Source organism: Onychostoma macrolepis, chromosome 11 (assembly GCF_012432095.1).
Source record: "Onychostoma macrolepis isolate SWU-2019 chromosome 11, ASM1243209v1, whole genome shotgun sequence".
NCBI lineage: Eukaryota > Metazoa > Chordata > Actinopteri > Cypriniformes > Cyprinidae > Onychostoma > Onychostoma macrolepis.
In genome coordinates, this window is record NC_081165.1 from 8,558,080 (window position 1) to 8,570,242 (window position 12,163).

At 39.7% G+C, this 12,163-nt stretch overlaps 1 protein-coding gene across 1 annotated transcript; it reads right to left on the bottom strand.

Moving 5' to 3' along the window:
• Positions 1 to 272: 272 nt before the first annotated feature.
• errfi1a (ERBB receptor feedback inhibitor 1a) lies at positions 273 to 9,181 on the bottom strand. Its single transcript, XM_058792181.1, has 4 exons — positions 9,041 to 9,181; positions 5,467 to 5,665; positions 5,196 to 5,278; positions 273 to 3,265 (listed from the first exon to the last, which is right to left on the bottom strand). Exons 2-4 carry the CDS (start codon positions 5,613 to 5,615, stop codon positions 2,148 to 2,150), a joined length of 1,350 nt encoding a protein of 449 aa, XP_058648164.1. The 5' UTR covers positions 5,616 to 5,665; positions 9,041 to 9,181; the 3' UTR covers positions 273 to 2,147.
• Positions 9,182 to 12,163: the final 2,982 nt, after the last annotated feature.

Here is a 12,163-nt window from a genome sequence, read left to right on the forward strand (position 1 = left end):
ATGGTGCCCTGTAAAACCGCTCCGAGACACGCATCCCTTCAAACCAACCCATCATCTCCGTAAAGGCAACCACAGAACTGATCTAAGATCGGTTTTTAAGTGCAAAAGTACAGTTCACCTTCCTCCTGTCTGGAGCCAGGCCAATAGTAATGAGGCAGAGCACAGGGGCGTGGATGTGATAAAACAGGCAAAACAGCTATATATCTGTGTTTCTCAGAGATACGACATACTTCAGAGCATGAAATACAACAGAATATCAGATAAAGACAAACTTGATTCATAAATAAGTATTTATTTTTATTACTTTACAAGATACAATAGACTAACAACTATTCAGTTTGGGTAAGAGGACGATGTTAAATACTTTTACACATCACAACATACTGTTTTCTCAGTGCACTTTGCTTATATATATATATATATATATATATATATACACACATACACACATATATATACATATACATATATATACACACATATACATATACATATATATATACACATACACACACACACATACATAACACAGCAGAGATGTCTATTTCTTCTTGAACTTGCCTTCATTTCATTTTTTTTTTTTTTTAGGTAAGACTGCTAAAAGGAAAATAACAAGGTATAATGTAAACATATACAAACTGGTAAAAATTAAGGATAAAAACCATGGCATCAAATGAGTACAAAATCCTGTGAGGTGGTAAGCTGTACTTGACCTCATAGCTTCCAAACAGCATGTTTTTATAGTCTTACTTTCCCCTTTTTTAAATTGCATGGCACTTGCTACATTTACTGAGTTATCACGATGGTTCTGGAAACAATATAGAATAATAAAACATCTCATTCACCAGCTGCCAGCAGCCAAAGTCTCTGGTGCCCACACCCACTGTAATCACGTCTAACAGGAATGCATGTACAGTAACAGGAAGATCAGTATGTGTGAGCTCAGCCAAATGCACCACACATGGACTTTAACTCCACGTAGCTCTTAAAAATCGGTCGAAGATGCGTTTTCATTGAGGAAGTGTTAATGACTGACTGTTTCGAATGGGCAAAACATGAAGAAATATAGATCAGGGGCAACTGTTTCCTTGTACGGACCTGTGTACGTCAAAGGAGATTGTATTTGTTGAGTCTTTGTAATCCGTAGTTGGGTATTTCAGAAGAAGTAGAACTATAAAGGGAGGTAGTACTTGAGAAAATCCTATCGCAGACAATGGCTCACAGCTTCACGTGGAGACAGCACTTTAAAAGAGGAGAAAAACGCATTCACAAGTTTTACAAGTATTGCTTTTTGTGCAACAAAAGAACACACTACACCTCAGCGAGAAGCCAGGGATCGGAAATACTCCGTTCATTCAGAGGGCAACATTTCAGCTGCCGTTTTAAGCAGCTTATGAAAGCTTAAAAGCAGTGCCAAAACTGGGCAAATGTAACACATTCAGCTCTTGAATCACTCACTCACACACACACACACACACACACAGAACTTAGAACAGAAAAGCAATACTTAGCCTGTTTCTATGTAACACACAATCAAGACAAATTGTACAGACAGGCCACATGAACAAAAGCACACAAAAGAGTGTCCTGACAAAAGCTGAGAGCATTAGTCCAACAGAAGAACTGCGAAATAGTGTGCATGTGTCAGATTGCGTGCTTGCATGCAGTATGCAATGCAATAAGATGGAATACCCTTCACTTCAAATGCCGGCCACGAAAAAAAGTCGGGCCGATTTTATACTTCATATATATGGTAGACGACACAAATGTAAAGAAGCATTTACTGACCCTATGTCCCTATGATCAGAAGAACATGCTCAACTACATGTTCCGAGACATAAAAATAATCTTCAATGTGATATAAAATGAGACTACGAAAATTTACAACACTGAAGTATGGAGGTACCAGACCAGCTAATACCAAACAACTGCACCATCATTTCAACACTTACATTTCACATAGAAATGAAATTAAAAAAAACATCAAAATAGTTTCCGAGCTCGCTCTAAGAGAACCGTTAGAACTGTTTCCAAAACAAGAGAAATCCCAGTAACTGCAATTCATACGTAACTCGCTCGGAGCGCTAGAGCAAAGCTGTGACAAAGAAGCGGGAAAAGTTTCGGGGGTCGAATATGCCCCGGTTTTTTCATACCAAGTCTATTTGGTGCGTCGTTTTCCTTTTGCTTTGACAGTCCCAGTCCAGACTCGAATCCGAGGCATCCGTGCCTCGACTCGCTGTGCTGTCAGTTAAATACTTCTCATGTTTGTCCAGGTACGACGGACGTTGCGGCAAAAGGAAGTAGTGCGTGGTGCTCGCTTTCCTGCCATTCTCCATGACGGGCAGAATGCACGGGGAGCCTTCACTATTCTGTCGTTGCAGGCCACGACTGACATATTTAGGGTCTGGGGCAAAGCTCTGCGTTGGGGGCATGATCCCGTTGAGGTACACTGGAAGGCTCTTTGGGCTCGGGGTGCGGGAACTACCGCCGGATAAAGGTTCTCTAGGAGGTACTTTCGGAGGTCGGTCATCGTCGCTGTTGGCTCCCGATGAGACTTCGGCTGACCAGCGGCGGTAGTCTCCAGTCTTGATTGGACGTGGGGGAATAGGAACTCTGGGAGGAACTTCCGGTTTATCCAGGCCTTGCGTGTTCCGGTGGTGGCTGGACAGCCGGAAGGAGGTGGGTTTGTTGAAGCAGCCGGCGGGGCCAGAATGGGAGCGCCGCAACTTCCTTTGCGTACGTTCTTGCTGTCGGAGACAGTTTTGCTGCTGCTGCTGCTCACGGAGCTCCTGTTCCCTCTGCTGGGTTTCCCGCTCCTGCCTCGGCTTTTGCGGCTGCAGCTGTGGCTTCTGCAGGGATGTTGGACCTTCAAAGTATGCATAGTTAATCTGTCCACAGCCCCTGAAACTCCTCCGACTGGGCATTCCATAGCGGAACGAAGACTGTTTTGAGCAAGATTCAGAAACTAGGCAGCGATTGTCATCTCCATTAAAGAACTCTACCTCACTGTCCATAGCCTGATCCGGGGAAAGCTCTGCTGAACCGGGAATTGGGGGAAGGGGTTTGGTGACTCGGCTGGGCGTCTGGGGAGGACTGATGCGGTCAGATACCGTTAGACGTTGAAAGCAGGGAACCACTTGGTCGTCTTCAGCAGGGCTGGACGTGAAAGGGTCCGTGTGCAAGGTGAGCTGGGAAGGTCTGGGCTTTTTGGGTGGCAAGGGCTGGCCTCCTGGGCTGTTTGGTGACTGAAGATGAGTCCGCTGTTCTGTTTGAACAGGAAGGTAGCAGAGAATGAGTATATAGCAGTTTTTAAGATCTAAATGAATAAATTGTTCTTTTATGCAAATCATGAAACCTAAAAACCTAATTACCATCAATGTAAAAGAGGTGACCGCAAGTGGAACAGAAATTGCACTTCACCTTTAAAGGTGCCATAGAATGCATTGATACAGTATTTTAAATTGTTCTCTGATATCTACATAGAAGGTATGTGGCTTAGGTAAGGGCAAAAAATCTCCAGAAACGGTTTTACATGTGCATTTTCCACCCTAGGATTTCTCCCTAGAATGAAATGGTTTGTTATTGGTTTATTTGGAAGGGTCATGAATAATAATGAGCTCTGCTCTGTTTGGCTGTTTCACAGTGCGGCTCATTTCAGTAGCTCACAGCAGGAAGGAGACACAGGGAGGAAAATATATATTTCAATACTTTCTCTCGCAGTTATATCGTCGGGTAATTATACTGTATATAAAATGCGGGCATCAGAGAGCCACTATTAATATGCAGGACATTGAAACTGCTTTTGAACGATTGGTCGATCGTGTTATAGTTTCACTTTCGCTTACGAGATTCGCAATCGCACAAACTATGTTTATACTATGGAGCGGCAGTACTTACCACACATTTTACAAGATCAAATGCTTGTCAGTGGTGCTCAGGATCTGTAAATCTTTCGCCATCATCCTCAGTCATCTCTCCTTACTCTGTTTATGTGGTAAGTGAAATATTATGTACTGTAATGCAACAGACTACTGCTAACAAGCTAACTATGTCCCTTTAGTGCCTCACGTTATTTTATTAGAACGTGTCATTTGCTTTCCGTGCCTTTCTGAATACAGACACCAACCCATCCCTACACGTCACATCCCCTGCACAGCCTGGAACATAACATTTAGTTCCATGTTTTCGCTGTTGTCCTCGCTTGTTTCTTTACAATACCTGCAGAACTTCTGATGGTTCGGCTGGCCTAGAACATGGGCGGGTAGACGTTATGCAAATGTTGGGGGCATAGTGATCCCGACTGTTACGTCACAGTCGGTGTTATGTTCTGATTCGCCCATTTTTCCGTGGTCTTTTTTATTCACGAGATTTACATAAGGAGAAAACTATGGTGTTTTAGGCTCACGGTATGTCATTTCCATGTACAGAACTCTTATTATTTGAATAGGTAAAGGTAAATACAGTTTTCCATTCTATGGCACCTTTAAGCTTATGACTTTCTCCAAAAGTATTAATCACTATTTACATTAAATTTGGCAGAGGCTTTTATCCAAACATCAGATTTTATTAGTTTGTGCATTCCCTGAAATCGAACCCATGACCCTGGTGTTGCTAGCACCATGTTCTACTGTTTGAGCCACATACACTTCGATGCATTATTACACCTTTGATTCATCCAATGACAACATCGTTTTCTCATCTTTCTCTTATCTTTAGTATTTAGTACATGAGTTTAAGGAACTGTTATTTACTCATTCAAGTCATTGCAAACCCATATGCTTTTTTTGCAGATAATTTTGCAGTTCTTTCCATAAAAAGACTGTTCATTATGACCACTTCTTTCATTCTCCAAAAAGGAGAAAAAAAATGCAATATAAAAGTAATCACATATGCTATATTTCACTAAATTAGCCTTCTGAAGACCGTGTAGTTGAAAACATTCCCATCCGTTGCTCTTAAATCAAATATGGCTCGTCAAAAAATAGTGCATGTTGTAGTCTATTTTAAGGCATTTTTTTGGTGCTGTTTGATGCTTTTGTCTGCGGCCACTTTGAATTGTCTCTAAATGTAAAGAAAGACGAAAAAAAAAAAAAAAAAAAAAACAACCACACCATACAGGTTTGGAATGAAATGAGGGTGAGTAAATTTGAGTGAACTTTTCATAATGATGAAACTTATGTTGTAATGCAACTTACCGTACGCTCCTGAGAATGATGGCAGCACCTGTTGCCGGGACTGAATGTTATAATCCATAGAAGAATCAATGGTGAAGTATAAACTGTAGATTAAGAACAGGAGAGCTAATCAGACAAAAATCCTAGGTTCATTAATATCATATGAACCATGTTAATATCAAGCCATTTCCTGTTTTTCTGCTCAGTCATGCAGAGCTTGTCCAGGGACTTGTAAAACTAATCCATGTTCAACACAAAAGAAACGCACTTGTGCTTTTAGTGTTGCACTCACTTGTGTAGATCATGGTATTTCCAAGAGGGCTTAGCTCCGGCCATGCTATGCCAATGGCTGTCCCGCAGGAATAGGCTTTGTGCGGGTAAACAGATCTCCTGGGCAGTCAAGCCTGCAGTGGACATGCTCCAGCTGCAGTCGGTTCGCATTCAGGCCAGGAAATGCTCCTCCCGCCAAGCTGGCAGCTGCTGGCCTGTACCTGAAACACAGCCATGAGAAGACAAGAGCATAAATATCTGTAATCTCAAGTGTTTCTGAAAAGCAGAAAATAAGACTAAATAAAGAACAAATACTGAAGCCTCCTGCTTCTCAAATTCACTTTCTTACTGACTTCAGTATTTTCACACGCGTTATCTGAACTTTCAGAACAGATCTTACACTGAGCTCACGATACAACCCCATATGAAAAAACCCAAATTAGATATTTTGATCTAAGCAAATGGAGACTTTGAGGAAAAATCCCTAGGAATCTTGCAAGTTGAGATACCTTCTGAAACTCAAATCTGCAATCAAAACTGATTCACATTTATATTATAGTTATTTACTGTACATCAACTACAATGAAAAAAGGTATAGTAAATTTCACAATTAAAAAGAAATGGCAATGTGAAATTTTGAAGTATTAAGACATATTTAAATATTTTGTGCCTTATTTACAACTTATTTTGTCTTATTTGTGTCTATTTTCATTTCTTGAAGGAATTTTAAGAAAAACGTCCAAGCTAAAGTCAATACTAGACAGAAATACAACCAAGAGCTACATTAAGCTATGAAAGAGCAACGTTTGAGCGGCAAAATTTTATCATCACCTCTATTATGACCATATGAACATTCAAACCTAACTGAGATCATTGCAATGGTTTTGGGGTTGTTGCGGAAGAACTGAGACATTGTCTAGTTGTTTATGGAGCAGTGAGCCCTGGGCTCTCAGCACACCATCCAATGCACCTCCTCCTCGTGTCCCCTCGCTTTGCAATGCAGTCAGCCATGTGGACGGGACTCTAGTCAAGCATTTTCAGAAAAGAACATTGAGCAACATTCTGCTGAGCTTCACAGCCTGTGGTATGACAAGCGCTCAGTTTGACAGCACTAAACGACACTTGTGCCCCTAAAGCCCCGAGGATAGAGCCAAACCGAATGCTCTCTTAGATGTCACACACACAAAACAGTACAAACCACGAAAGACTCAATTCAGTCTTGTAGGATGCATTGACAGCATACAATTGATCACTTTGCTGCATTCGATGAAATACTGTGTAATTTTGTCTGCAAGCACGACTTGCTGAGAGTCTCGAGCAAATGCTTTCCTCACAGAGGAAGCCATGTAATATCAAACAATGTATGCAAATGAGTCTCAAATTTCATGCCTTGGGAACACAACTTATGTTTGAAGGAACTTGTATCTAGTGTTACTATGTGGTGTAACACTAGAGATGGTCTAAAGCAGTATAGCTTCTATAGTACAATCCAGTAAACGTTTTTCGCTCTTTGAGAAACCAGCTTTACACCCCTGAGAACGTGAAGAGTGATGGACCTGGAGGCAAGGTTCATCCTGGTTTTAGCTTACAAACACATATCACGCACACAAGCTATCAAATCACCAACATTACGACAGTCTTCCAGAGATACAAACAACTCATGTACCCTATTAAACAGCAATTAGCATATTTTATAGAACATTTTATTGCAGGGCTGCTTTGCAAGCAACAGATACAATGCATGAGCATGGTTCAATGCATTTCTGCAGAGTGTGATATGCAACAGGTGCATTCATAGGATATTGCAGTTTAATCAATCTCACACATTTTGCAGATTATTTGTGATGCACAGAGTAAAATCTAGTCAAAGAAAGCAATGCATTGCAATGCCATTTCATAAAAGGGTATGTGATCAAACCGGGTCAATTGGTTCAACAAGGCCGTGCATTTATGTCTACCATCCCTGATCCGGTTCACAAATGCAAGCAGTCATGCATCCTGAAAGCTTTGGACCTTGGATACGGTCACTATGAGCACACAATGCAACCTGATCTGTGATAAAGAACCCCGCGGGACAAGCGCTTCCTCTCACAACAGGTGCAAGACGGGCAGACTTCCTAGTGTCCGGCACAGACATTTCTCAATGCCTTGGGGAAGACAATGCCAATGTGTTGCAAAGACGTTAAGTAAACAAAGCGTAGCAAATGTGCTCGTTGTGGCGTAAACCCCATGAAACATTCTATAAAACACTGTCAGATGAGCATTTATTAATTCTATCCTTTTTTACATTTAAATCTGAGGTCTCAGAACCAAAACAGTGCATTTGGCTGCACTGTGCAAGAAAGGATCAGTGAATCTTAAAAAAAACCTGTCAGGGACATGTCACTACTCACTCCCAAAATCACAAGACAACAAAGCTTATTATAGCTCTATTAAAATGGAGATTATGTTCATGATGAATAACCACACTTATTCATTAATTCAGCATAAGGGCCACATCCAAAAACTGCAGTGATATAGCATTACAGTAAATATACTGTAAAGAAAAGAAAATGTTTGTGCATTATCAACTTGTAATACAATAAAGACTGATTCAATGCAGCTTCACAGCATTAGAATCAATCAATGATGCAAACTTCATTAAATATGAGACAAATCCAAATTCTCCATTAGCTCTATTAAGACAGTGTCATTATTTAATTATGTCTTTAGAACTGGATTACAAATGTACTTAATTGTCAAAGTGATGTAGATAATGGCAATAGTTCTAAAAATAGGCTTTATTTTCTTCATGCAAACTAGAATTTCTTAACTTTGCAATGAAATGTTCTTGACAGACAAACCCTAAAACACAGGGCACTTCAAAAGTGCTTCTAGTGCTCATTTAATGTCTGCATATTCACAATGCAAACACAAGTGTATACAACAATTTTAAGCCAATCATCCTAACAAAAAAAATATTCCGAAAAGAGGTCCAGCAGTAAAGTGTAGAGTCATTGTACATGGCCTCAAATTACGAAATATCTGCGTTCTGACAAACCACTGATATGACATTGTGAGAAGGTATGAAGGAGAGACAGTCGCGCGCGTTCACACCCCGCTCTTGTCACCTCCGCCGCGGTTTCCTAGCAACCATACCCGATCTACCTGTCCGCTTCCGCAAACTGGCGGGATGAGTCACTAACACTCTATCACACCTGACGAAACACACCTTATACATTTCTTGAAGAAAAAAAAAAAAAAGACTGATGTTCCACGAAATGAAGCAATATGTGTTAACATCACATATTGTGACACTATCATGCGTGTCTTGTCAGCTGATCATCATCATCATCATCATCATTATAACAAAAAACTAAAATAAATAAGTATTAAATATAAATAAGCTTAATTAGGTTTTAGAACTATTCCTGCACTTCTGTCCTAATTAAACACGCACGCACGCACACACACACACACACACACTCACCTTATCGGATGTCCTGTCACAGAATCTGATAATATCTTTACACACGTCACTGTCGTCATCAGCACACACACACACACAGAGAGAGAGAGAGAGAGAGAGACAATGCGACAAACACAATAAAATTCACCTTAATCTCCTGACAAATTCTAGGTGTCCGGTGTTAAAAGTTCATAATGCCGTAATGATTCCGTTAGGCCCGTTGGAAAGCTTTGGTTCAGCTCTATAGATGCTAGAGGACGTTCATTACAGCACTGGAGAGGTTCGTTCATAAACGGGTCTTCTGTGTGCGCGGTGCTTTAAATGCTCACAGTAGTCAGAGGACGCTCAAGCCCCGCCCCTTTCAGGCGGGATTTAAAGACACAGTGCGCACGCTGCTGTTATATGTGAAGGGCTCTGAATTATTGTTACCCTCTATGTGTTGTGCATTTGCTTACTGTACATGTTTTATATGTAAATAGCCACATAATACATATACACACACCTGTTTTCACTGTGAATGGGGGCTTTTTTAGGCGCAATGGTATTATATGGAATTGATGGTATTTTTCTAAACGTCAAACCCCTACTTGCAGATTTCAGTATAGCCTATTTAAAACAAACCATGAGACATAGTGAGGAGAAATGCCCTCAAAATGGCATTTTCATGTTTCACTATACATTTTTAATTGCATTTTCGAAAAAAAAGCAAAAAACAGTTTGCATTTCAATTGTCATCCATAGAGACAACAAATAAGAATTAGAACATTTTGAGTGAATAAAATAATATAAATAATCATAAAAATGACATAATATAATCAAAATAGTAACAATAATATAAGGAAAATTATGTCATATTTTAATGATAATTTCTTTCATTAAAAAGAGTACACATCTACTCCTCGACTACAGTTATCAAAAGTGCATTTCTATACTTACAAAATTTAGATCAATAGACTCATACATCAACGTTTACAGTTTTAGTCTTATCTACATTCTGAAGGTTTTTACAGAGGAGTTTGTTCGTATATTGCTTGCCTGATTTTATTTTATTCCTAAAAACATGATGAACATGTGAAGAGGTCAGATGCAAATGCCTCTAAGTGCCATATAAAATGTTGTTCTAAAATGAGCATTTTTCTCAGGCTTCTGTGTAGGTTCAGTAATTTCACTTTAATGGCAATGAATAGGTTCTTTATAGGAGCCTGAGAAAAAAATCAGACAACACTTCAAGGCTTTTGCATCTGAACTCTTCATGTATTTTTTTTTGGCTGTTGACAGAATAGAATTCGATAGAATAGTTCAGATTATTAGTCTGAACATTTTCAGTGTTCACCTGTATAGAAACTTTATTTTTCCCAAAGCAAAGTGCTATTAAAACTGAAATCCCCGTTTTCCTCTCTATTATTAAAAACACAATACACTGAATCAGAAACAGATTATCTGGGGTTTATTTCAAAGCCGTGGTTTAAACAAACCTGTGCATTTGACTTATTAAATATAAAACCATAGTGTATTTTAAAATGTGGCTTTGAGGCAGACATCACACCAAACAAACATTAGGTACCTGAAACCAGACAGGCTGCTGACCGGCATGAGAGTCCAGAGTCCTTAGAGTCAAGAATTATTTGAACAGACAGACAAGACCATACAAGGCTAAAGAACCTCAGTGAGAAGTGCAAAGAGAGACATTTAATGCACAGAATGAAGAAATAAGGGCCCACAGCCCGGTGAATCCACAGAGACAGTCTGACAGACATAAAGGTGGCTCCATTGCTGATAAGAAAGCACGCACAGCGAACACTGTAATGTTTTACTGCTACATTTTATTTACCAGCCTGTCGAGATGGAGCCCATATTGTCTGCGAGCTAGATGGATATGGGTGATGTCTCTTCATTATGATCTGTGCAGGGCTAGATAACAGCTGTTGTATATCATATATAATATACCTCTGATTCAGTCTTATCCAGATGCTCATGTGGATGTGAGATAATGAGATCTCATCCCAATGTTTATGCACGTTTACAGTGGGATTTTAGTCGGGTCACAGGTCTGCCATGGACAGTAAAAACTCAAAGCTAAATGCAAATAATAAAATGCAGCTCACATAACTATGTAGTCCCTCCCAATCAAACTTGTATTTTGGTGCAAATTAATCTGCTACTTAACATGCCCTCATCCACATTAAGAAAACTACTTAAGATCACAGAAAATGCAACCCGGACTAAATACGTGCTACAATTATGACAAACATAATGCCAAAGACAATTATGTTTTGTTATGTTTTTTTTGTTTTGTTTTGTTTTTTTCAAGCAAACTCTATGCATTTCGGTGCAAATTTATCTGAAATTATACAGGGCAATATGGACAAATTGAGTGACATGCCCCTTATTTACAAACTACAAACAAAAGAAAATAGAAAATGCATATCAGACTACATAAAATACAAACTACAATTAGGGCAAATGTGTTTTGTTTAAAATTTTATTTTAAAGACTTTCTTAAACAGTGTTTTACTTTTTTGTTCAGTGAGCTGCACTCTAATCAATAAATTCTACAATAATTTCTACAAATACCTTTAAAGTGCTAAATAAAATCTGGCCGCTTACTCCATGCGATAAGACGATTGTAACGTGCACACTAAGGGTGAAGCTTTACATACGGTCAAACACAATACCACACAAAAAAACCTCAAAGTGCTAAACAAACAGAGCTGAGAGGCAGGAATGCAGCAGGAACAAAATGTGCTTGTGTTACAGTGTTGCAAATCTCTGTGTCTGGCCTTGGCCCCCGAACCCAACAGGCTTATCATCCGATATTTGGCCGCGGATGAGCTGACTCACTTTAATCCCCTTATAATTTCAAGAACATTCCACACATTCCAGCAGGCCAGTTGTGTCCAGCAGGAGAACGAACAAAATGTTGATTTTTGACATTGTACTTGTGGCAAGGTGAACATGCACACATGAATCGATAACTGTGCACTGGGTTTGTGTGTAAATGTATATGCAATTGTCATGCAACAGCATGCATTTACAAGGATAAGAAGCTATTCAATTAGTCTATACATTAACCCAGCCGAGTCACAGTTTTGTCCACCTGAAATGACTTTGCAACAGCATGCATTGTCACTTAAATAAAAGTCTGTTTCTGTGTCATTCGATGTATTTTGCAATCAGGTGTGGAGACAGAACTGAGCAGATCTGAGCTCAGATTGCCTTGTGTTGATAGAAACACACAGCCATGAACTTTCCTCTGTTGCCAGATCCCTCC